This window comes from Balaenoptera physalus (assembly GCF_965194825.1).
Source record: "Balaenoptera physalus genome assembly, chromosome: 21".
Lineage (NCBI taxonomy): Eukaryota > Metazoa > Chordata > Mammalia > Artiodactyla > Balaenopteridae > Balaenoptera > Balaenoptera physalus.
In genome coordinates, this window is record NC_138902.1 from 25,717,969 (window position 1) to 25,745,787 (window position 27,819).

General features: G+C 34.4%; 1 protein-coding gene across 7 annotated transcripts in view; it reads left to right on the plus strand.

Moving 5' to 3' along the window:
* TUSC3 (tumor suppressor candidate 3) overlaps positions 1-27,819 on the plus strand; it is a 188,242-nt gene that overhangs the window by 152,822 nt on the left and 7,601 nt on the right. For 2 of the 7 annotated variants that reach the window (XM_082444531.1, XM_082444532.1), the window contains exons 7-9: positions 6,585-6,648; positions 17,591-17,665; positions 21,194-21,284. The exons of 1 other annotated variant lie outside the window; for it this stretch is intronic. In XM_082444531.1, coding sequence (XP_082300657.1) covers positions 6,585-6,648; positions 17,591-17,665; positions 21,194-21,284 — 230 coding nt within the window. The remainder of the gene's footprint in view (positions 1-6,584; positions 6,649-17,590; positions 17,666-21,193; positions 21,285-27,819) is intronic. 4 more of the 7 variants (XR_014258269.1, XM_082444533.1, XR_014258270.1 and 1 more) reach the window with 4 other exon arrangements.

Sequence of the window (27,819 nt, forward strand, 5' to 3'; positions counted from 1 at the left end):
TACCTAGATTTTGTTTTAAATTCATGTATTCCCAATTGAATGTGAATGTTCTATATATTAGTATAAATACTGTAATATATATATTTACTATGAATTTGAACTTTGAAATAACTAAATTTTTACTACACATTCTATCTGTTATAAAGTTTTGATCTCCTTTTGCGTAAGAACACACAGCAAACAAGAAATGCTGTTGTTCTTCCTTCAAAATATATCCAGGGTCAGATCACTTGTTACCATCTACCATCAACCTGCTTTAAACTACCAGCATCTGCTGTCTGGATTACTGTAGTAACCTCCATCTCATCTCTTTGCTTTTATCCTTACTCCATTTTAGTCTATTCTCAGCATAGCTCACATTACTCCTCTGCTCAAAACTTACCTATTAAGGCTTCCCATGTGACTCAGAGTAAAATCTAAGGCCTCACCAATACACTGACCTCTCTGTTCCCTGAACACATTTCTACCTTAAGGCTTCGCGCCGGCCATGATTTCCCTCTGCCTGGTGTGTGCGTCCCTCAAAATCAGTATGGCTAATACTGTTCTCTGTATACAATTAATTTTATATTATCTATATATACATATATGTATTATGTACTTACTTATGTTCATTGTTTTTTTGTCTTTCTCTGGCTCTCTCCCCCAACACACACATGTGTGCACAAACACTAGACTATAAACCCCGTGAGGCCAGGGATATTTGCTCTGTTCACTCTTATCTCAAGTGCCTAGAAATGTACCTATCACATATTAGACAGTCAATAAATACCAGTTGAATAAATAAATATAACAACAATAGCCAACACTTAGTGAAGGCTTACTTCATGTCATACTTTTCTAAAGCTTTAAATTACTACAGCATCCTTGCTTTACTGATACGGAAACGGAACCACAGGTCGGTTACGTAACACACCCCACCCCCCACCGCGAGCAGCCTGGTTTCTAGCCAGCGTTCCCAGCCATCAGTGTGGTACTTCTGTTGAAGATGATTGCTGTGTTTGGTGCTATAAAGTTTTTATGGAAGAACCAGAAGTTGTATATTAGCCTCTACATGCAAAATACTTCTCATATACCTGGATTCACGTTGTTAGTATACTGATTAAATATACAGATGAATGCCGTTAATTTGAAGCCTTCAAATATTAAGCTTAAAGAAGTAGAGAATCACACCAAGAATTTGATGTCTCATTTGGCAGATGCGCAGGCTCAACCGGTAGCACCCATCATTAGTTAAAGCCAGTCTCAAGGCCTGCAGAGCCGTGGTGCTGTCAACAGTGTTATACGGATCTAATATCTGGATCCTTATCGGTGTCACTTTCATTTTTTAGACAGGTTTCATTTATCATACCATTGTGCTATATTTCACATCAAATGTCAAGATAAAGTCTCTGATGTCAAAGATATAGAGGCAGTGATTTTCCGGACTTGCTCATCAGAATGCAGTGATCCTGGACATTCGGAGAAAATGGATGACACTGGACTTTTAAAGCAGTTGGCATTAGGTGAACTTTAGAGAGAGTATCATTCTTAAGACAATATAAGAGAAGTTTCAAGGACTAAAGCTATCTGAAGAACTGGACTAGAAAAACTGTCACAGCAGGTAGTCCAGCATGATGTAATGGGACCCAGACTGAGCAGTGTTTTACTCATGTTGCAATCAGTGAGGCGGTGACAGGAAAAAATACTAAGTACAAACAGTGATCAAAGGATGATCTAATAGATATGCTAAAAGATTCATTATTAAGAAAGAATTGCCTAGCCACCCAGGGTACTTTCATCCATTTGAAGATGCTTCCACATATAGGATTATCAAAGATTATCATGTGAGCACTGAGAGTGAAGATGTGAATGTCCATTTTCACAGATAAGCCAAAAAAGAGGAAAAATATAAGAGACTATGCTTCAAAAGACTGTGGTCCTTTTCTTATTTTTTGTTTAAATGCATTTTATAGATTTTTCTTGATAATAGCATCTTTTTATCACCGAGTAACCCCATAAGTAACAAAAAATGATCTGTACCAGGGAAATGAATTAAAGAGAGGTTAAATGGCTTTCCTGGGGGAAAACATTTAATTTATTTGCAAAGCTAGAATAGGGCAAAAGAGAAACTCTGTTCCTAATGCATTTCTTACACCAATCACAGATGCAAAATATTCAGTGATATGAAATGAGTGATTTTATTTTTAACACAAAATCATGTAAATTTTAAGCCATATTAGTTGTTTTGTTGTTGTTGTTCTTACATTTTAGATTACGTTTACAATAATGACATGAGAATAGTAATGTTCCTTGATGGTTGATTTTTTTTTCCAAGGATAAAAAGGAGAAAAGCCCACATATTTTTATTAAATTATACTTTTCATATATATCTGATATGACAGAGTTACCAAAACTTCTGCATTGTAGATTTACATATTCAGTTCATCTCACATCAAAAGCTGTTCTGTTGGATTTTAAAATGAAGAATATAATATAACCTTTCATTTTGAACTTACTACTTTAGTTACCAAAAAAATTCTATGAAAGTAATTATACTGTGCATTTCAAGTTTTCTTTCATTAGTGAATAAAAGAAAATCTATAATAAGTCTAGAAATGTGTTCTCAGGAAAATATTAATTACTAAAATTACTTAGAAGCTGAGTCATAGGCCCTTTTAAGTTTTTGCCGTACACTTGGAAGAAACTTAGTCTTACTGTGTTGTCACATTTTTTACCTCTCAACATTTTGAAAGCACAGTGAATATGAGAAGCTCTCTCATCAGTCATATTATCAGTTTTGTTCAAAAAGCAAAAGGTGCTTCTCCAAACATATTTTATCCCCAGTAGCTGTCTTACTAGTGTCTGGGGCTTAGGGTTGTTTTATAGTATCTGCAGAGTCTTCCAGCCCTGCACTCTGTGTTCTCATTGGCTGACCTTCTAGGGAGGGCCAATTATAATGAACTATTTCAGCATATTCTGCTGAGGATTTCCTTAGTATTGATTGGAGCTTTTTGTTTTTGGTGTTCTGTTTTGTTACTTTTTCTCCCCCTCCCCTCCCCCCTTTACAGTATGTGAACTACCAGTCTTATTGGCACTGTAATTCAGGTAAAGCTCATAAGGACAGTCACTGTACTAGCAGGGCTGACAACTTTTTGTAGAGAAGGGTTTTATTAAGACCAATCATACCCTTCCTAGCCTGGGGAAATCAAACACAGTGGCATTCTTTGCCACCTGGATATAGATAATACCTATTTATATCTCTTCTTTTAGGTAAATCCAGGAGGACTTGGCCTAGCTATTGTATGATCTATATCACATCTGCCATTTGGTGTAGCAGCCTAGCAAGAACTAGTGCTACCTCAGAGAAGTTTATGTAGTTTGATGAATAAAAAGAGGACCCCTAAGGAAAGAGCTAGGAATATGTAACTGTCAAGAAATAGAGAAATCTTTTATTAGGATGTCAGAGTGCTAAGTACCTCGGGATTTCCACTCATTTTCTGCACCAGCAGGTGACCCGGATACTCCCATTTGCCAACAGAAGCCCACCTGCCTGCCCGTCTGCCTACCTGCCTGCTCTCACACTTTGCTTTTACTATAAGACTCAAGTAATTGGTTCCACCTTAAGCAAGATTGTAGTATCATACAGTGGGAAGATCATAGAATGCCTTTAAGTACTTCTATTAAATTTAACACTAAATAAGATAGTATATCTTAATAGTTCAAAAGACTCTCTTCCTGGATGTTAGTATTCTCAGAAGGAAACTGAGAAGGAAATAATAAAGATGATTTCATTTTAGTTCTGGGTACCTGGGCATACCAAGGAGACTGAGACCTAGGGGGTCATTACTGCACTCCTACTAACTAATATATCTTAAAATAGCATCTTCTTTATTTAGAGTTAAATGGTTTAAAAAAAAAAAAAAAGGATTGATTCTATCATGTATAAAAAACGGATCCCTCATTGTCTATAGGCTTTGATCAGGAAAGCAGTGGCTCTTCTACTGGCAAATCTTAAATAGCCAAGATTAACTTTTTTTCTTTCTTTCTTTTATTTTTTTAAGATCAATTTTAGGTTTACAACAAAGTTGAGAGGAAGGTACTCAGATTGCTCATATATCCCCTGACCTCACACATTTATAGTCTCTCCCATTATCAATATCACTCACCAAAATGGGTTTTTTTTTTTTTTTTTTTTAACCAAGGACAAACCTACACTGACACATCATAATCACCTAAAGTGTATAGTTTACCTTAGAGTTCACTCTTGGTGGTGTACATTCTATGGGTGGAAACTTGGTGGTGTACATTCCATGGGTGGAAACTTAGATTACTGATTTCAGATCTTTCTTCTTTTCTAATATATGCATTCAATGCTATGAATATCCCTCAAGCACTGTTTTCATTACATTCCACAATTTTGATAAGTTGTTTTTCATTTTCATTTAGTCGAAATATTTTAAAATGTCTCTTGAGATTTCTTCTTTAACCCAGTTGTTGTTTAGAAGTGTTTTTTTTTTTGTGGGAGGGATGAGAATTAATTACTTATCCTTAAAGACGTAAGTTTATTTAAGAGCAATGAGGCAACTCTTTTGACTTCTTGGAAGTGTTGCCAAAGAAAATACAAGGTTTTCATCCTACATTCTGATTTTATGTTGATAATAAATCATCATGTTTTCTTTTTTTTGCTATTGTAGTACTTCTGTTGCAAAGAATGAGAGTCATATGCTAGATGAGTGAGAGATTATCACTTAAATATTTTCTTAAATTTCAAGTGTCTGCTCTTCTTGTGCTGGGAGATAGTAAATAAGGGACTGAAAAAAGCTGAAAGGATTCACACAGGTAATTTTTCATAATGTATGCAAGAAGGGGGAAAGAAAATGAGCAAATAAAATTTCATAACTAATTTGAGTCAAACTGCATGAAAAGACTGGACAGAAAGAATTCATGTAGATGGTAGATTATAATCACAACAGCGTTTCCTTTAGCTGTTGACAAGCTCTTGGTTCATTCTGCAATCATGTACTTTAAAAATGAAAGAAGGGACCAAAAGTGCTTTTGTGGATTTGACCTTGAACTGAAACTGTCATTTGGGTAACACCAGGCACTATCAAACCTTAGTTTTCATTTGCCATTTTCTTGGTGTCATAAATGCTTCTTTTTTAAATAAGTTACATTTTTTTCAGTGATCACAATTCAAAATCACATCTCTCTGGAATTGGTGTGAGCACTTTTTTTTCTTGTAAGGAACTTATGCCAAGCATAAGCATACCTACTTTGTTACAGTTATTAGAATTAAATGAGATATTGCATGTAGAGCTTGTGTTAAACACAAAATGAGTGCTTGATAAATGGTAGTTGTTATTAGTACTTGGTATGGTTGTATTTGTTATTATCTATGCTGTTACAGTTATTAGAATAATAAAACCTTAATTTCTTAGTTCTGAAGATCTTAGTTTCTAATCAGATGAAGTAATGTCAAGCACATGGCTTACAGTATTTGTATTTGTTTTGCTACACTATTGTCATTCATTGGTAAATATTTAATAGAATAAAAAGAAAACACACATAATAGGATTCCTCAGAAGCTATAATGTGAATAAACCAGAAACGGCTATTTTTTAGTCAGTTTGCTTGAAGCTGTGATTTAAAAATATATCCGAACACACCTTTGGATGAGGCAGCTGCACTACAAATGACTGAGAAATTAGAGATGGAAACAAAGACAGTTTAGATCAGAGTATCAACAGCAGCCTTGGCGCAGAAATACCAAGACAGAATTGATGACAATATACACAAGACTATATATGCTTCCACAAGATCGTAGGAATCATCTCATCCAGTTCCTAGTTTTATAGATGAGGGGATATTGAATATCTGAGAGATTTGGTGACATGCCCAGGGTTGAGAACAAGATGGAATAACTTTCTGTCTCCTAGTTAAATACTCTTTCCATTAAAGCAGAAATACTGTGGGAATCAGCAAAATATCCTGGATGGAGATTTTTGTCAAATTTCTATAACTGACTGGTATCAACTAATAGAGTTCTAACTAGGTATAGGACACTGTACATTTCTCAATGGGGTTATGAAATTTTCTAATAAAATGAATGCATTGATAAAGCTATCTCCTTATTTTTAAAACTTTGATAATGTGGAAAAGAGTCATATAACTTTTGATAGGTCACTTTCTACTTACTTTGAAGGATGGAGAGTCATTAAACTTAGTTGCTCTAATTTGTACCTTATGCTTATATTAAGTACATTTTACAGTAACTCTGGAAGAATCATTACATTGTGCATATGTATTTGTGGTAAAACCTTTTAACAAATTATATTAAGTTTACTTCTGATGTTAGGTTGCTTTCTACAGTTTACAGTTACATCAGCCACCAACATTTTCATCTGTTATTTCTAGTTAACTAATCATTATTTTATTCAAAAATAACTAATAATTATTTTATTCCAAAACTATAAATAAGGGCTTAATTCATAGATTCATCCATTGTTTATCTTCAAGGCATAAAACTATACAATACAAAGAAAAAAACTACCCAACATCTGCTTTTGCCCGGATTGTAATTTTCGCTTCTTTGTCTTGTTTTATAGAGCTACATCCATGGGAGCAGCCAGGCTCAATTCGTGGCAGAGTCACACATTATTCTGCTACTAAGTATCCTTTAAAATACAGATGGACTGAAAAGGACAAAGCAAAGCTGCATGCTATCAAATTGATTTTTTTCTAATATCAAGACTTTCAAGACATTAAATTCTAAACTTTACCATTTGACTAATTTTCTAATTATACTATGCTGATTATTTTTTCTTGCATTGTAATTTTTTTAATTCTGAATCATTAATAGACTGTAATTTTTTTTTTTTTAACTGACTACTGAATTTTGAAGAATAGCTTTTGCTCTGCATTGATTATCTCTGGCTAGAGTTTTTTGTGACCTTTGTATGGTTTTCCCCTTTAGGATCTTAATGGGGAGAAAAAAGTGTCCTATAATATAAAAAGCAGGATAAAAAAACTATCTTAGTACTGGTTCCCTTAAATATTATAGTAAGTGAGAAGAGGGAGATTTAGGATAATTCGACATCTTTTTGGAACATGGCAGACTAAATGTTATGAATCAGATAACACAGTACAATTTATGGTTTAGAGGTGGAAGGGTAAAGAAGATAGCAGGATAGGAAAGAGGTGGAAGGGTAAAGAAGATAGGATAGGATACTTTTCATGTATCTAAAAACAAACTAAATATTACTAGAATGAAGTAAGGTTACTTTTGGGGCAAAAAACTACTTTGGGGGAACACTGACATTTGTGTGAGTCCCATGGAAATATCTGTATGTTAAATTTAGTGTTGAAAGTATTGAGTCATTATCGGGATTTAGAGTGTGGCTTATAGTGTCATTTATAAAATTTGATTATTCTCCTGGTTACTGAGATTCATATTCAAATGAAGCAGTCTAGACCAAATTTTCCAGTATTTGATGTAACCATAACTATTTAAACCTTTAAGGATTCGTAGAACTCACCTAGGCCAAAACTTTATTTTATAGCTAGGAAAACTAAAACCCGCAAGATTTAATGGACTTGCCTTAGGTTGGAGGAAGAACTAGGATTAGAATTCAGTTTTCTTTTTTTTTTTTTTAATAGTCTACTGGTTGTACAGGTTTTATATATTATATTATTATTTATAGGATTTCATGAATAAGTATCAGTTGTGACATCTTGAAGTTTTTAATTTTATTCTGGATGGAAAAGACTATCTTTTAATAGCATTAAAGCTTTGTATTTTATTACTTTGTTGTGCTATAACAGTGCACTCTTTAATCCACCTAGCAAATATGTATATGCCACCTTTAGTTCTCTTTTACTTGCATAATATGTTCTGGGCAGTGCATCAGGTGCCAGGATATACTGAGACTTGTGTTAACTATAGTGGAGGAAAGGAGTGGGAGGTTCTTAAAAGCACTCCCAATTCTCAAGAAGCTCACAAACTTCCTCCTTTGTAAAACCAGGGTTAGTAAACTAACCACATGGCACTTCTCTGTGGAATATGAGATAGCTGGCACAAAGAAAACATCTAGTACTCACTAAAGGCTTTGGTTTTTCCCATTATATTTTCCCATCTTTCTCACTCAGAACTTTGCTGGTCACAGATACCATGCATAAACATTTACTGGTTGATTCTTTTAACATTTGGCAAAGGCATAGATGACCAGAAACAAAACAAACAAAACAAAAACATAGTCCTATGGTATTTATCAGAATTCTAAAGGTTACACTGGGAACACAATGGATTAATTTTTCTGGAGTGTGATTCACTGAGCCCATTAATCATGTGTAATTAACAAGATAGTAAAATGACACCTTTGGAAGATTTGACCTTGGAAATGAAGCTTTAAATGAGATTATAAGACTCCATTTTCTATTAGAGGGGAACTAAACACTATCTTTTTGAAATTCACCAAACAACATCGACCATCTTCTTCCTCTGTATCAGTTCTCAACATTTTTATTCCTTTCATCCTTGGCTACTCATACTTGAGTGCATTTCATGGAACTGTGCATATCTGTAACCCATTCCTTGCATTTACTTAATTACCTATGTGCTTTGTGGCTTCACAATTAAGAAGGTACTATGATGAGTATTTTTTGCTCTAGTCTGTCTCAGATTGTTTACTTAAATGTAGGTATTTCCAATTCCATTCTCAAATTTTGTGATCTTGATAAGTTAACTACTTGGTTTCTCTTTTCCAACTTTCGTATGATAAGAGATTAATACTTTCTGCACATTTAGAGGGAATTTAGGTGAGAAAATAAAATATGTGCAAATACATTTCTAGGAACATCTCATCCTTATTAAAAAAAAATAAGGGTAATACCATATTTGCTCTTAATTTATCTTTTAATTATATAAGTTAATTTATGAAGTAAAACACATTTGTGTTAAAACACAGTACAGTAATCCCCCCCCCAAATTCCACAGGAAATACGTTCCAAGACCACCCCCAGTGGATGCCTGAGACTGTGGATAGTACCAAACCCTACATATGCTATATTTTTTCCTATACATACATACCTATGATAAAGGTTCATTTATAGATCAGGCACAGTAAGAGAGTATCCAAACTGCCAGCATCACTACTCCTATGCTTTGAGGCCATTATTAAGTTAAAAGGGTCACTTGAACACAAGCACTGTGATCCCACGACAGTTTATCTGGTAACAAGATGGCTACCAAGTGACTAATGAATGGGTAGTGAATACAGCGTGGATACTCTGGACAAAGGGATGATTGACATCCAGGTGGGACAGGGCAGGAAGGTGTGAGATTGCATCATGCTACTCAGAATGACATTTAAATCTCAATTTAAAACTTCCGAATTATTTTGGAATTTTCCATATGATATTTTTGGACTGTGGGTAACTGAAACCACAGAAGTGAACCTGCAGAAAAGGGGGAATATGTATTGGAGGTAACTTTTTGGTACTTATTTGTATGGACTTTTTTTTTCTTTTCTATCTGATTTCAATCCATGCTGGCATTTTAGCAGTATACTTTATTCCAAACAGTTAGCCTATTAAATACATCAGGAGTACCTAGCAAAAGGAATGAAAAGGTGTGTTGAGACCGTCATTCCATTGTATGGCAGGAATTCCCCAAGGTTTCATTTCCTGGCTCATTGGCATCAAGCTGAGATTTAGGATGCAAAGAAATTCCACAAACAGTATGAAGTCTTCCATGTAGTTTTTTTTTTTTTTTTTTTTTAATGTCCTTATTGGAGTATAATTGCTTTAACAGTAACACAGAATTAAAAGCCCCTATTTTCTTTCTGCTACTAGTAACTATTTGTTGCTTTATTGCTCCTGTTATTTTTATTTACAGATATCTATGAAAAGAGAAAATGTCTTTTAAAATGGTGGACTCATTAAAATTATCAATAAAAGTTTAGTAGAAGCCAGTATATAATAATTTCTTTTTTTTATATATAATAATTTCTGATTTTACTTTTCCTTGGCAGAGTCTACCGATATTTTTTAAACTTATCATGTAATTTTTTTGTAATTTGCATGTATATTTTTTCTCTTTAAACAACAACAACAAAAAAGGTAAATTCCAGGTGGTTGCTTTTTGTTTAGAGAACATTTCTGCCTTTTGGTTTTCTCTTCCTAATTTAGTAAGCGAGATCATTAGATGCAATTGCTATATACAAAATTTTATTGAAAAAAACCTAAGAAAGAACAGATGGAGTCATTTGATGTCATAGGTTATTGATTCACATTTAGTAAAAGTAAGATTTTTCTCCCTTTTAGTAGTGTTTTATTTCAGTACCTTATGGGGGGGGGGGCGGGGAAGAGTCCTAAGTAGTCTTTGAGAGAAAACTATTTTAAAAAGGAATAAAAAATGTTATGACATTTTAATAAGGAATATACGAACTAAGACTAACTCATATAATCCTTTATATTTTTCCAAGTAAAATATTTTTTTAATTTTTCATTTAGTTATGTAATGAAAATATAAGATATTTGCTGTTTGCAAGAAGGTAGACTGATAGAGAAATAATTTTAATCTGGTATGACAGATCCTATAATCAGTGCTTGGAAGGAGCAACTTGATGCCTGGAGAAGTTGAACGGACTTTTCAGCTGGGTTTTGGTACAGCAGAAAAAGGGTTTCTCCCCAGGTGGAGAATGAGTGAGCGAGAATATTCCAGTGGAAGGTGCAACAGGTACAAAAACATAAAATGAGAGAGCATTCTCAAACTGTGAAGGGCAGATTGATGAAAGGTTAGTTGGCTGGATAATGAATATCTTCCCATACCTTGCTAAGAAATTTCAGTCACCAAGATATGTTATATGTGCTAGTTGAAACAAGACACATGAGTTCCAGGCTTGGCTTTATTGCCAAGTATACAAATTCTGACCTGTCCCTTAATTCTGCATATCCTCTAAGTTCTGGAATCTCAAGAAGATGACATGAGATTAGTGTCAATTGGAAGTAGAAGTTCTGAAATAAAAGGCAGGGGTTTTACTAGCAGTAGTAACAGTTTTAAAATATTTAAAAACATATGTATTCTTACACGGTTCATATTTGCTTTTCCTATGAGAAAAATATTTGTTTTCCATTTATTATGAAAGAATATGATTTTACTCTGATTTGTTTTCAATCTATGATAGAGAACAAATATTTCTTTTATTTTAATGTGTTATATCCTAGGAGAAACATACTATAGAAGAAAATTAATGACGGATGCAAGTTGATATTTTATATTTAGATAGAAGACCAAGTCTTCTATAATGTGCTGACTTTTTTTCAACATTTGTTTGCATTTATCTTTAAATTGACAGTCCTGATTCTCTTCCTAGGAGCAACAGTAAACCCAACATCATGTGCAATTGAGAACGGATTATAATGTAATGCAAATGTATGTGTTACCAGTTCAGTAGGATGCTCATTGCCTCTGGGTTTTGTATATAATTTACACAAACAGCAGCTTCTGTTTTATGTAGGATTATATTAATATTTTGACTTTTTTTCGTGGTAAGAAGGTGATTGACAGGATAAAGAGAGAAACTGGAGAGTACACAGTAGTTGAGTGTATATTGCTATGATATTAATCAATGCAAATGTGCAAAGTAATACATGAAGTAGAACAGGGGCGTGTGTGTGTGTGTGTTTGTGTGTGTGTGTAGGCATAGGCATTAACAATCTCAGAACAATAGAAAAAGTCTCAGGAACATTATAATTTATCTAGTGTATATTTACATCTCTTTTATTCTCTTTTAATGTTGAGACTCTTTAATAAGGCATAGTCAAATGGTTACACCCATCAGTTTAATGACAGAAAAGCATCTGTTATTCCAGAGTCAGACATAGAATCTCTTAGAGATTTGTAGGACCTTTCATTAGTCATTCAGCCTTCCACCCAATGAAAGAAGACCTACACATTAACTCTGACAAATAATCTTCAAGCTTCTTCCTCTGTCTATAAATCAGTCCTTTATCTAAGAATGTTTATGTTACCAATGTGATTTTTTTCCCGAAATGATAAGTATTATGTAGGCTTTCTTTTAGCCAAAACTGTTTTCAGTGATACAGTAGAACTTAAGCTAAATAATTCTCAATACTCAAAGTCCTTAAGTTTAAAAGTATCTTTAAATAAAAGAGGAGGGTTGGCCAGTTTAAAGCCATTTTAGTTTAATTCATGTATCTTAATTACAGCCATCAAGTTTAAAGTAGGTTCACAGCTCATTCCTTGCTAAAGCCTAGAAAATTCACTTTAGCAGAAAACATTCTGAGCACAAACTCACACTTGGTTCCTGACCCTGCTGCTTTCTAATAAAATATTTTATCTTGGAGTTGTACATAACACCTGTATCTAGTAATCCCTTTGCTTTAAAATTCCTACTTCAAGATCATAACACAAGGGTTTACTAAGTTTTTCATTTCTTTATTTTCACGTAAGAGCAAAGCTAACTTCCTCTCAGACATAATAGTTTATAGTATCTTTGGCATGGTCTAAGATCCTCCATAGCAAGGGTTGGCAAACTAGGACCAGCAAGGGCCAAATCCAGCCTGTCTACTATTTTTATAAATAAAGTTTTATTGGAACACAGCCACACCTTTTCATTTGTGTATTGTCTATGATTACTTTGCACTACAATAGCAGAGTTGAGTAGTAACAATACACCATACAGCTTGCATAGCCCAGAATATTTACTTTCTGGCCCTTTAGAGAAAAAGTTTGCAAACTACTGCTATGTAGAATATGAATAACAGAAAACAAAAACCCACAACAACCTCATTACCCCAAGACAGTTGCTTTCAACTTATTATCTTTCTTTCCCTGCATTTCTCTTATTATTTGTTTTTGAAGAGATGAGATTATATTGTTTATGTACATTTTCACTTGACATAAAATTTTATGCTTACACATTATGTTAAAATAGATTTAGCTATTTTGTTCCTTTGCTTCTCCCTCATCGTTTTCATCTAACCCTCTCATCATCCTACTTCATTCCTTCTATGTTCTTTTGGTTTGCAACTTTTAGTCACTAGCTTTGTGGCTTTGCACAAGTTATTTGAACCTCTCTGGTGGCTTCAGTTTCCTTATTTGTAAACCGAGGATAATAATGATATTACAGTATCTACATCAAAGAGTAGTTCAAAGAGTAGTTGGTACTGGGTAAGATAGTGAACAAAACAAAGTTCCTACCCTTTGGGGGCTAACATTTGTAGTGACAGGACAGAGACAATAAGTGAATAAAAAAGATACAGAATCTAAAATTTCTTTAAAAAACAATGTTAACAGAGAAAAACGAAGCAGGATAAAGAAGTACAGAGTTCAAGGGAGGCTTCTCTGATATCATTGGAGCAAAAACCTGAAGGAGGTGAGGGAGTGAGTTACATAGACATTGGGGGGAAAGAGTATTCAAGCAGTGGGATAGCAATTGCAAAGATCCTGAGGCAGAGGGGTTCCTCTTGTTGGAAGAATACCAAGGACATGAGTCAGAGCAATCAAGGGCGGAGAAGTGTAGGAAGTGGGTCAGGATATAAATCAGGTACAGCCTTGGGGTCATTCTGAGGTCTTTAGATTTTACTCAGTGAGAGATGGAAAGCTATTAGAGTGCTCTGAGGAGAAGAATGGCATTACCTGACTGACTTTAACGATATATTAGAAAGTCCATACTACCTAAGGCAATCTACAGATTCAATGCAATTCCTTTCAAAATACTAATGGCATTTTTTTCACAGAACTAGAACAAATAATCCTAAAATTTGCATGGAACTGCAAAAGGCCCTGATTAGCCAAAGCGACCTTGAGAAAGAACAACAAAGCTGGAGGTATCATGCTCCCTGATTTCAAACTATATTAAAAAGCTATAGTAATATTATAAAAACAGTATGGTATAAGCACAAAAACAGACACATAGATCAATGGAACAGACTAGAGAGCCCAGAAATAAACCTGTGCACTTATGGTCAATTAATCTACAACAAAGGACGCAAGAATGTACAATGGGGAAAAGACTACCCCTTTAATAAATGGTGTTGGGAAAACTGGACAGCTACATGCAAAAAAATGAAACTGGACCAGTTTCTCACACGATATACAAAAATAGATTCAAAATGGATTAAAGACCTGAAACTATAAAACTCCTAGAAGAAAACATAGGCAGTATGCTCTTTGACATAGGTCTTAGCGATAATTTTTTGGATGTGTCTCCTCAGGCAAGGGAAACAAAAGCAAACAAGTGGGACTGCATCAAACTAAAAATCTTTCGCACATTGAAAAAAAACGTCAACAAAATGAAAAGGTAGCCTACTGAATGGGAGAAGATATTTGCAAATCATATATCCAAATAAGGGGTTAATATCATAATAAAGAACTCATACAACTCAGTATCAAAAAGCAAACAACCTAATTAAAAAATGGGCAGAGGACTTGAAGAGGACTTCCTCTTTTCTAAGGAAGACATATGATGGCCAACAGACACATGAAAAGATGTTCTGCATCACTAATCATCAAGAAACTGCAAATCCACAATAAGATACCACCTCACACCCATCAGAATGGCTATCATCAAGAACTTAATAAATAACAAGTGTTGGTGAGGATGTGGAGAAAACAGAACCCTTGTGCACTGTTGGTGGGAATCTAATTTGGCACAGCCACTATGGAAAACAGTATGGAAGTTCCTCAAAAAAATTAAAAATAGAACCAGCATATGATTCAGCAGTTTTACTTCTGGATATTTTATTTACTTGAAGAAAACAAAAACACTAATTCTGAAATATATATGCACCTCTGTGTTCATTGTAGCATTATTTACAATAAGCAAGATATGGAAGCAACCAAAGTGACCATCAATGGATGAATGGATAAAGAAGATATGGTGTGTGTGTATGTGTGTGTGTGTGTGTGTGTGTGTATATACACACATATATATGCACATATATATACACATATATATACACAATGGCATATTACTCAACCATTAAATAAAAAGAAATCTTGCCATTTGCAACAACATGGATGGATCTGAAGAGTATCACGCTAAGTGAAATAAGTCAGAGAAAGACAAATACCTTATGATCTCATTTGTATGCAGAATCTAAAAAACAAATGAACAAAACAAAACAGAACAAATCAAAAACAGACTCATAGATACAGAGAACAGGGTGGTTGCCAGAGGGCAGGTGGGTGACGGGTTGGGCAAAACAGGTGAAGGAGATTAGGAGGTACAAGCTTACGGTTTTAAAATAGTCATGGGGATGTAATACACAACATAAGGAGTATGGTTGATAATATTGTAGTAACTTTGTATGGGAGAGATGGTTACTAGACTTACGGTGGCGATCATTTCCTCGTGTATTTAAGTGTCCAGATACTACGTTGTATACCTGAAACTAACATAATATTGTATATTTAAATTAAGAAAAGCTAGAGAATATTTCTAAGACTTAGGGGTAGGAATTAATTTCATAAGCAAGAAACAATAACCAAAGCTCACAAAAGAATAATAATTTTGACCATACTAAAATGAAAACCTTCTGCATAACTAAACAATTTAGAAGACAAGTAGAAGAATCTATATGCAACATTTTAATCAATTCATATCCAGAAAAAAGTGAAGCATTTTCTAAGTTAATAAGAAAAGGCAAGTATGCTTATGGAAAAATGGACAAATAAATAAGCACTATACAAAAGATTAAACAAAAAAGAATTAACATATCGAAAGATACTCAGACTCACTATTGATACAGATCCCCACTCAACAATTTGATAAAATCAATAGTTCAGCAATACCAACGTTAACGTTTCCTCGGCAACGTAAGAAAAATGGAAACTCTTAACACTACTTGTTTTACAGAATATGATCATACCTAGTAAATTTGAAAATACACATATCAGCCTCTCAAAGACTCTACCTCTAGGTGTAGACCCTAGAAAAAAATATTGCACGTGTACATATAAAAAGACAGTCTTTGTAGGAGTATTTGAAATAGCAAACATTTGGAAACAAATGCCCATCAGTAAGATGAAGCAATAACATGTGGTACACTCTTATGAAAATCTTACAATTATGTAACAACATTGTTTGAATTTGTGTGAAGTTCAAAAGCAATCAAATGAGCAGCATGTAGGTCACATAGTTTACAACATAATAATGCAGCAACTTACAGAGGGACAGTAGTAAAAATAACACGTATGAAGATATATTAACAGGGATATATTACACTTGAGTGACCATAGTTATTAATATCCAATAAAATATAATTTGCTTAATAAAATAACTTCTCCCTAAGTGCATATTTATGTCTGTGTGTGCTAATAACACACACACACATATATTATGTTCATGTATTCAGTTTTATCCTGAGAATATTGACTGTATGGCTTTACTCTCATTAAAATTTTAAAGCATTTAAATTTTTAAAACTTGTTTTCCCCAGAAATAAACATACTGTGATTTTCCCTGTTTTATAAAGGAATTTTGGAAACTACTGAGCAGATGGTGTCATAAAAGAAATATTTGTTTCATTTATATTATCTATATAAAATCATTTTTAAGTGTCATTTATATTTTGAATATTTATTAAAAATGTTTTTGTGATAGTTAAAATAATCCAGAACTCTATGAATTTTCAGTAGATCAAGTATGTACATAAATGTATAGATTAGAATTCTACATGAATATAAAAGGGTGTTGCCAAAGAAAGATGAAAGGAGAACCCTAATTTAATTCCTTATTAAGGATCTACATCAGTCCTATCAGTCTGCTCCACAGAACTAAGTTAAGCAGTCGAAATTCCCTGTGTATCAGCAGTTTGAGTGATACAAGCTTTTAATTTTTCGATCATTTTATTATTGGCAACCTCCTATGACTCTGGACTTGAGGGAGTTTATATCAGTAAATTGTCCAAAACACCTTAAGAATAATGAATCCTTAAAGTCCACAAACTAACATACTGCTACTGCAAAACATTCATTCTCTTACCTTGTCCTTTCAGGCCATGACGACATGATTGAAACACAAAGAACTTAGTAATTAATCTAAATTTCAGAGGTTTTCAAACTGTGTTATTGTGGATTCCCTAAAAGTTTAGTGGTATATATGTGTGTCAGGCAGGGGGATGGTATTGCATGGGGCTGGCAGTGGCTTTTTCTCTTGTATGCATTAGGCATCCAACCGAGGTTGGTTGGTTGGACCCATGCTGAATATATTCTGATTTTCTGTGATTGCCAGTAAACTGTCATTCTAATTGTAACTGGTGTATATCTTTATGTATAATGTGAAATACCATTATTGGTTTTGAGAGTTTATAATTCCTATGCACTATGAAAATTCTGGAATTTAAGGGCATTTAGAATTAGACCTTTAAAATCTCAAAGTTTCAGGTTATATAGTCTAAAAATTAAGGCATATTTAATTAAATACACAAAGAGCGGTAATCTTATATAAAGAGAATAAATTGCATTTACCTCTGTGTGCGTTTGTAATTTAATCATTCTGGGACAGAACACCCTGTGTTCAGATCCAGAAAAATTAATAGATTTTATTTGCATCTATTTCTACTGTTTCCTTGACAACTACTATAGATGCTGCTATCACCATGGGGATGGTTCTTCTAAATGAAGCGGCAACATCCAAAGGCGATGTTGGAAAAAGACGGAGTAAGTCTCTGTGTTGGTATTTTTCTAAGTTTGTTTTAGTCTTAAGCTTCATTTAAATCAAATGGGAAATAGATAAAAGTCCTCTGTAAATGAACTTCTAAAGAAATGTTCTGGTTTGAAGACAGTTGTGGTGTTTCTTACTTTTTTCTGTTTCTTGGATGTGTGTGTGCAAATACTTAAAAATACATTTCTTCCAAAATGGGACTGGGTGATTTTCTTTGGAACCGGATATAAAGAAGAGCTCTTATTCACCCTTGGTTGGGGTGCTATGACGCATCTCTGCTGAAGCTGTAGTCTCTGTAGTCATGTCCACCCTACAAGAAGAGGTGGAAAATTCTGCGGGCAGAGTCTTCAGAGGCTTTACTGGCTAATGATATGTTCCCTGTGCCACAAGAATCAGGTATGGATTCAAGGACTGACTCAGACAGAGAAGTTTTTGCATAGGTCTTGTACCCTGAAATATTATACTTCCGATTACCTCCGAAACCTCCTTTTAGCAACATTTAGAAAGGGGGCATTTCATGATACGATGTTTTCCAGTGTCTTTGCCTTTTCCAATGATATTCCAAGATTTACAACTCTACCAAGTTCCAGCACTATGTCTTAACAAGGTGACTACGTTTTATCCTTTGACAGAACTGTTCCTCTCAGGGAGTTGTAGAAAAAGAATACCTGTTTATAAAGTAACATATTTTTGGCAGGAAAAGGGAAAAAACACATGGGAAAAATCTTCTGCCCTGAGGAGCATAGGTTAGGAAAGGACAGACAGCCTTAAATTCAGTATTTCCTGCCACAGATCTTTCTATAATTAATATAAAGTCCCTATGTGAGTTTATGATTATGCTTCCAGAAACCTATAATTAAGATTTTTCCCAATATGCTTTGCATTTCTGAACCCTTTTTAAAACCCAGAATGTATGTGTGAGGAGCACAGGCATCTGGAAAAGACTCATAATTTATTAAGAAGTTTAAAATAAAAATCCAGACTTATTTTTTTATGGGAATTTTAGTTATGGCGACATGTATGTAAGTCAGTCATAGTGATTTCTAAATATAATTCTTAGGTATCTTAAGTGTTGAAATGTTTTGGAATGTAAGACACTTAAGTCTACCCTCTGTTTTCCCATGATGCCATCTATACACTGTTAGAAAGAAACTACACAAGCGACGAATGCATTACTTTCTTTAGTTAATCATTGTTCAGAACATTTTGTGATTTATGTTTTGAATAATGAATGTGACGTTCTTGGGACTGACAAGTAATATTTATAAGGACAAATTCTTATGTGTTTCTGTATTTATCATGTATCCTTCATATTAAAATAGTAAGAAATATGTAGTAATTTTTTAATCGCAGGTCTATAATTATATATATATAAATAACCACTCCAGCCCCCACCCACTGCCAGTTTATTTATTCGTGTGTGTGTGAGTGGGGGGGGGGGAGAGACAGAAGGGGTGGGGGAATGGGAAATATATTTTTAAATGATCCCTTTTGATTCCAGTGTGATTTTTATTTTTGATATAATACAAGTACTGTGATTATTATTGCCCAGGTCAGAATGCGTCTGTGTCGTCATAGCATTTTCTTCTCACAAGTATGTTATCTCGTACGGGCTGCAGTGGTTTGTTGGGTCATTACTGACTCCTGTCTCGGGCCCTCTCCCCCACGTGCGAGTACTTGAGCAGCATTATTTTGTTCCACTGCATAGAATCAAGTAATATAATCTGTCTTACTTGATCACATTTTGAGGCTTATTTCCCATCGAACACAATCAGATGAGGCTACCAAAAGCGGCAAAGGGAGTGAAAAAGTGTTTTACTCAGATTCTGGAGAAGAAGACAGAGGAAAGGAAGAAGTATTTGGTAATGCCAAATGTAGGAAGGTATAAAGTAAAGCATCATGTCATTAATTCTGGGTTTACTAAGATTATTGTAAGCACAGTTGCTATGTCTAGTGGCTAGTGTCTGTCATACTTGGACATTCCATAATTTAAGGAAAAAAAGGTGTTTTTCATTTTTGTGGTATTCAGCAACTGTTTTTGCTTTGCTTTCTGCCAATATTCATTTGAAGTTCACCTTCATGAGTGTTATCTGAAATGAAATGCCACAGAGGCTGCAGCTCAACGCTATTAAGCACTTAGGACTTTTCGCAATTTGTTCTCAAAACTGAGAGAATGGTATTCCTACAGAGTTGAAAGAAAACTGACAGATTTCTAGACCATGTTTTAACAATGCCATACCTTATCTACTCCCTGATTTCCAGGATTGTAATTAAACCTGGTCTAATTTATATGCTAGATTAATTTAAAACTCGTATTTCATCACTATAGCAGCATATAGAACTGTTTAATCTTCCTTGTTTCCTTCTGTCTTAGTGTGTTTAATCTCTTTTGTCTTCCCCTTTCTTTTATAATTAATTATATTAGATATTTCAGTGTTTTTAAAGAATTCCCTGAAACTAACGAAAGGATACAAGTGTCGCGCAAATGTTTTATTCTTAAGAAACGGTTAGCTATTTCTTATTAAGAGAACTAATTTCTACTTATTTACAGAACAAATTTAAATAAATTTCTATTTCTCTAAATATACCTATGTTTTCTTTTATTCTAAACATACCTGCATTTAATTGGCTCAGATTTTTAAGCATTTATGTTTTGTTTATTTTACTAATAGCAATGTATCTTATTTAATTAAAATCCAATATATGTATTTGCATACATTTTTATTATATATATTATATATATTTGATTAGTCATCTACTTTAGAGTAAAATCTTCCTAACCATAACAAAAAGGAAAAGAAATTTCCCTGTTGTCAACTTGCCTTGGACAAAGTGATACTGAAAACCTAGACCACAGCCTAAGCACATTCTGCTGTAACATATACCGTGTGTTCCTTTGTAAAACAAACAAACAATAACACCGTGACACTATAACCAGCAATTTAGGAGGATTTTCTCCTGCTTTGACTGTCACAGAGTTCATATTTTCTCACTCCCCAAGCTTTTGTTCCTAGCCTTCAGCGTGCTGGGACGAACTGTTATTTGTAAGTAACAGGCTTTTACTGAGGCAATAATCTAGCCAATAACCTAAAATTACATTTCTTTGTAAATATTCCATGGCATCTGAAAATAAAATTATATTGCACATTCTAATAATGCAAATGTCTCTGCTAATATAGCCAGTACTTCACAATGCAGGGGCTGATAATCTTGTTTGCGGTTTATCACATATTTTGTTGTGTTTTGTTTTGATCCCTCTGGGGGCATTTTAGTACTTGTAGGAATTCTGTAAGAGAAGAAAACCACCAGAAGACTTAGATCAGTCACTTTTGTTGTTTTCATACCCCAAATAGTACATTTTCATTGAGAAGAATGTGGAAAATAATGATTATCTGGTTTGTTGTACCTGTATGTGCCATGAACTGTTACATGTAAGTATACTGTAATTAACTGAATGCATTTAAAAAATATAATCATTTGGGTTGTGTGTGTCTAGACCAATGGAGTTTTCTGTCTCTTTCTAGTCATTTGTCTAGTGGGATTAGGCCTGGTGGTCTTCTTCTTCAGTTTTCTACTTTCAATATTTCGTTCCAAGTACCACGGCTACCCTTACAGGTAATATCGTTATACTAATGTGACTGTTTTCATTTTTAACTAATAGAATAAATAGAATTTCAATGGTTAATATATATTTAAGGATTAATATAAAGTAGGTAACTTATTTGCCAAGTGACTTTAAACTCTGTTAAGCAAGTTTCTGAGCACCTGCCATGTGTTCCGCATAGACTATATGGAGGAGATATAAGGCATGGTTCCTGCTCCCCAGCATAGTATAGTTTTATTTTAGAGATCCATGTTATATGCATATTACATATGTACATAAACATATAACAAAATGTTTTAAATTTTGTGGAATTTATCAGAATTTCTTCTTGTCTTGGTTTGCCTGTCCATCATGATTTTTACTTCATTTGCAAAATTTTTTTCTCATAAAATCTACTGTTCAGTGTCCAATAAACTGCATCATCTTTTGAATTCTGCAAAGTTTTAGCTTTTTTTCAAATAAGAAAAGCAAACTTGAAAGGGAAAATTAAATGATAAAATAATGTCTGGTCACTGGAAGCTGTATAATGAGTATCTCCTAAGATTTTCACCAACATATTTTCATAACTGGGGATGGAAAGATGTTGAAAATTCGTTCTAAAATGATGTTATTATAACCAAAGTATACTTTTCACTGAAGCAAAACACACCTGATGCGCCGGATCAGAGTCGTCCAGGTCGTGAATTAGGCAGATTCATTTCTTGACCACATTCCTCCCTCAGCTTCTCTCAAAGGAATCAATATTCCACTTTCTCTTTCTCTAGGGAGTCCTTCTAATAACCCATCCTTCTCTCTAATTAATAAGTAAAGGTGCTGTATTTCCTTTCTCAGAGATTTTGAAAACTCTTTTCTGTTGAGATAGTAGAACTGATGATATATTGATAGAAAATAAAATCTCATACCTTACATCCCTTTTGCATGTGAACTGAGCAATTATATTAAGAGAATGTTTCTACATAGGTGATGGCAGCAATGTATAGCTTTTTCTGGGGCACAGAACTAATCCCGTGACAGAGATCTGATTATGGGCTTATAATGAAGAGTAAGATGCTTCAACCCCACCTCTCTGTTTTCTCATATAGACAGAGGCACATTTCCAATCTCTTCTTCTCACACCCATTAAAAATAAATGTACTAAAGGAGTGGAAGAAATGTGAGTATCAGATCTGAGCTGTGAGGCCATCTACCTTTAATCCTGCCTGCAGCGTAAGTGAATTTTTAAAAAACATTAGTTCTGAGGGCAAGAAGAGTAATAAGAAAGGCAATTAAAGCCTCCAGTTTCTTGATTTTATTCTTGACATTGGCTGGCTATCTGATTTTGGTTTTGAAAATGTGAAATCAGACTAATCAAATCCCAGATTAAGTACGCCCAAGAAAGATGCAGTTTATGTTCTTCTTTTTCCCCTACCCTAAGACTGAGAATCACGGTTCTGTATGACTGGAGTCTTAGTTTGACTTGCATGTTTTCTGTTGATGGAATCTGTAGAAGAGTATTTCTATTTCTCTTAAGTTTTTATTCAGGGTGCCAAAAAGAGTTAAATTAATTCATTTCAACCTACAGCATTTACAGTGTCCATGAAAGGTGTCTATTTTAATAAAAGGTAAAGTATAGTAAGGGATGTTGTGCGATTCTTAAAAAACCTATGTAGTTGACAGTCAGAAAACAGGGGAAGGTAAAGAGCGAATTCCAGCTTCCCTTATACATCAGAGCATCAAAATCTAACAAGAATATCATCCCCTATCTAGATTTTCCTAGTCATTATATTGCTATGTTAGAACAAGTAGAGAAAAGTTGTTTTTCTCGTTCCATAGAATAATGTTACATTTGACAACACTATTTTGTTATGATATGAAGAGTTTAAGTTTGTACTTTTTTCCCAAGAAGTAATTGTCATTTAGTAGTATAAGTCTCTAATCCTCTGATTCTTTACCAGGAGTGGACATGTAAATCACCTGGGAAGCTTTTCAAAATACCTATTCCAGGCCTCACCCTAGATATTCATAGTAAGCATTTCTGAACCAGAGTATACGCTTATTTCTTTATGAGTGTGGCATCAACCATTCTTACTGGGCCACAGTCACACTCCCTTGTCGAGGGCCCACCAGGCTAAACAAGGACTGGGCTTGCCGTTAGCTGGCCTCACGGGGCTGGAAGTGGAGATGTAAGAGGTCAGATGGAAATCACGCCCAAGAGTGGTTGGTGAATATGAAATTTGACATAGTTTAGATGAAAACCCCTAAAAGGAGCTGCCAAGAAACAGAATCAGAACAGAGCTCAGCAAAAAAGCCTGGGAAACCCAGTACACTGAAAGACTGTGACATGTCATCACAGAGACGTGAAGGCAGGATCCTGGCTTTGGCCTCCACTCTTGCAAGCTCCACTGTCTGCTGCGCTGTTGCAGGACTTAGCCATCCAGCTCTTTCACTGCCCAGTTTAAATCATTCTTTTAGTTTATTCATCTCTTCCTATATCACTTCAAAGCTTTCTAATATTCCTCTTCAGCCTCTTAAGAACTTCTGTTCGTATCTGCTTTTCTGCATTCTGTCTTTTCCATGGATATAGTGATGCGTCATTCATCAAGCTTCCATAAATCCTTCTAGCCCTCCTAGCTCATACCTGTCCAATCATTCATCATCAAATTCTCTTGCCTTGTCAGGTTGATAGAATAGGTTATATGTGTTCCCTTCATTACATTTACAGCATCCCTCTGAGCTAACAAAATATGGTAGAGGGGAGCATTATGAGCAAAAAATACCAACTTTGCATCTGAAAAGCTTTATTCTCTTATTAGTCTAACACGTGGATATATGCCAGAGTTACTTTAGTAATGGTAGGTATTGCTTTGGGGTTTGTTTTTAATCCACTGCATCATTTTCCTTCAGAATAAGGTTTTTTCTCAGAAATGTTATCAGTTCTCTTACGAATGACTATGATAATAAATAGATGATTAACATCAAGAGCAAGTGTTGCCAAAAGGACTGGAGAGAGTATATATACCAGGGATTTGGATAAATCCTGAGCTAAGTTCTAAAAACCTGGCAGTATAGTGAAAAAAATTTCTGTCCAACTAGTTCACTGGAGAGAAAGCAAAGGTGATAGCAAAAGCCAGAGTGAGAGAGGGCATAAATGAAAGAAAGGACAAGAGAAATAATTCTGGGAATAGTTAAAAGATGACATGTTAATAAAAAAGGAAAAGAGACAATTTCCCACTGAATTATCCTATGGGAGAGGTTTGGTCAGTTATGAACATAGTACCACATTCTGAAGGAACACTTTGCATTCCCAGAAGCACGTGTCTGTGGCACCAGCATTATAGTATTTGATAAATAAAAAACAAACCAAATATTGCTCCTATCGGATAAAAGTAGTTTGTAGGGAATGAGAAAATGAGATACTGGATACCATCATTATAGCAAGAGGAAAGGTATTCCATATTCCAGAGGTATGTCCTGGCCTGGGTACTTCTGAAAAGACATTGTGGATGTCCATCTTCAATGACAGCTAGTGCCTAGTATAATGAATCATAAACCCTGGTGACCAAGAGCTAAATCAATCCAATCCTTTGTGCCAGACATACATTGAAGTAGGCTTGCAAAAAAAAAAAAAAAAAAGAAGACTTTCTCAACCAAGACCATTTCCTTGACTTTGAGATGAGCTGCCAGGACAAATAAACAGTTTTCTTCAAAAAGAATGGAAAAACCTCCCACTTCTACCTACTTTAGATAATACCAGTACTTTGGATAAGACGAGAGATGTCCTTTACTGAAAATGCATATTTGAACATAACACCATCTACTAACTGAAAAACACCTTTAGCCAGGGGCTTTGGCTCCAATGCCAAAGTACTCTCTTGGGTGTAATGTCCCAGCCTTTGGTAGGCTTTGATATCTGTGTTTTAGGTTTGTGAATTATAACCTTTGTACCAAGAAATGCCTCTGATGCACAGAACTATGTCCAGATTTATTTTAAAACTAATTTTTTATTTCCTCACAATTTTGAATTGTCTGATATACAACCTTTAATTTCTTCTATATGGAATGATCTTTTTGCTTTTCATTTTTATTTTAATTTTAAACCTCACAAAACCTTAAACATTCATGCACTTCCTATTTTCTGAGTACTTCACACTGCTATATTTTTTGGTTTTGGTCTATGTACTTGCTGAAAGGGATAAAAGTCTGTTACATGTTTACTCTATTTCCTTAAATCTTCCCCACATTTTAGTCTTAAGGGTTTTTTCCCACAGTATCAACATGTTTCATGCCATCACTAAATTCTCCCAGATCATCTTTAAGTTTCAATAAGCAAACTTCCCTCATTTAAATCCCTGATCTACCTGTTACTAGCTCAGTGACTTTGGGAAAGTTAAGTAACTTTTCTAAACCTTGGTTTTCTCATTTGTAAATGGGAAATGTTTACACACTTTGACATTTGTAAAGATTACATGATGTAAATCACTTAGCACATTGCCTGGTACTTAGTAAAGGGCACATAGTATTAATTACTCAATAACTCTTTGATGCTAATTATTCTCATTAGTTCTGATATAAAGATTTTACACATTTATATTTAATTTTTCCTAAGCAGGATTTTTTTACGCTAAAGATTAAGCAACTGTTGTTTTGGGGTTTTTTTTGTTGTTGTTGTTTTGGGGTTTTTTTTTTTCACTTTCTTTTTGATGTATAGTTGATGTACAATATCATATAAGTTACAGGTGTACAATATAGTGATTTACAATTATTTTTTGTCTTTTTGTTGTTGTTGTTGTTGTTAGGGAGTTTGGGATTGGCAACTGTTGTTTTTTATTTGCATGGTTCAGTTGGGTGAAGAACAGATTTTCCCTGAACCTTTTGATGAACTTCATTGGGCTCTCAAATCCCTTGAAATTATCAGTGAAATATCAAAGATTATTAAGAATTTGATGTAATTACCATCTGAGCCATAGTTCAGAAAAAGAAGGAATTTTATTCTAGTGATAGCACTGAATTCATCTTGTGTATTAAATAAAGATTAACTTTAGGGCTTATTCCATTTTCTAAGAAGAGTAAAGTGCTAGTGGTCATACATGAGAGTCTTCCATTATGGGTAATTACTTTCCCACTGTTTTCCACTGACACACTTTGATTCAAAGTTTTCTTCAAAAAATTTCTATAAAACTATTTGACATATCAAGTCTCTGTTTTAGTAGGAAAACAGCATGAAACATTCTCTACTAATTCTGTCACTTTGCTTCTTGTTTACGAATCTTTGGTTGTCTTTGAGAGGTAGTATGGTATAATGGAAAAATAATGTTTAGAATCACAAGATCTGAGTTCAAATTCAGTATGTAATTTTGTATGTTAGTTAAGAACTCTGGGTCTGCAGTCACACGGATCCAAGTTTGAATCTTCCGTTCTCTTCACTAACTTTGGGACTTGGAGTTACTTAACTTTTGAGTCTCATTTTTCTTCACCTCTAAAAGTAGTGTTATGGGGTTGGATAACAGCTTTGTTAAGCTTGTTTCTTCGTCTGTAAACTTGGCATAATAATTAATACCTATCTGAGAATTTTGAGGGGATAAATTATATAATCAATTTGTAGTGCCTGAAAGGTAGTGGGTTCTCAGAAGTAATTACTTAACCTACCTCTTGCCTGTACTAGCCATTTCAGCACTTGGTTATTCAGTAGCACCTTACCATGTTACATTTTTCATTAAGTATTCATATATAACTTTTGTATGTTGCAGTTCTTTTCATTCTAGGGTATCGTAAGGTATTTTAGAGAAGGTCCTTGGAAATGCCTTTTTTATATCTCCAAAGTGTTGTGCACATAGTAGGTGCTCATCATATACTTAATTGAATATGTTTATTCAAAAACATTTTTTATTTATTCCTTATCTAACTGCAACAGGAACCATTAAGATAGAAACACAGTGGAGAGAAGAGTACTGGTTTGCCACATTGCACAACTCCAGAAGGTGGAATTCACATCACATGATACCCCATGGAGTTGTTGGGTTGTTCCACACACCTAGAGGGGTGTGTGGAGTGTGTAAACATTATTCCAGAAACCTGGGCTCTAAAGATACTTATTGCAACCTCAAAATGATCCTGAGCTTGCTGGCATCAAAAGTAAATATAAAAATATGTATTAATTAAGCTTACAATGGACATAGAAACTATTCCATTGTCTTAACAAGATACTTGTAATTCATGATGGCTTTGGTTACTTTGAGAGATGATGAATAACCAAAAAAAAGGATTGACATTCAGTAAGGGAAAGTACAGAATAAAAGCTAGACATGAAAGATATTCCTAATGAATTTTGAGAAAAGTATGCTAGTGAACAAGCACAGCAAGGCAAAAAATCCCAGGACGTACACTATGTAACAATATCACTTTCCTTTCTACATCTTACTTAGATGTAGATCTTTCGTCTGTAGGGAAAATATAAAACACAATCTTGAGCCATACCAAAAGAAAATACAGAAATGGTGTGGTGATCAATCCACAATATGTATCATTGATAAGAATTTCACTGGGATTGCCTTTCTGATGCTGAGTTCT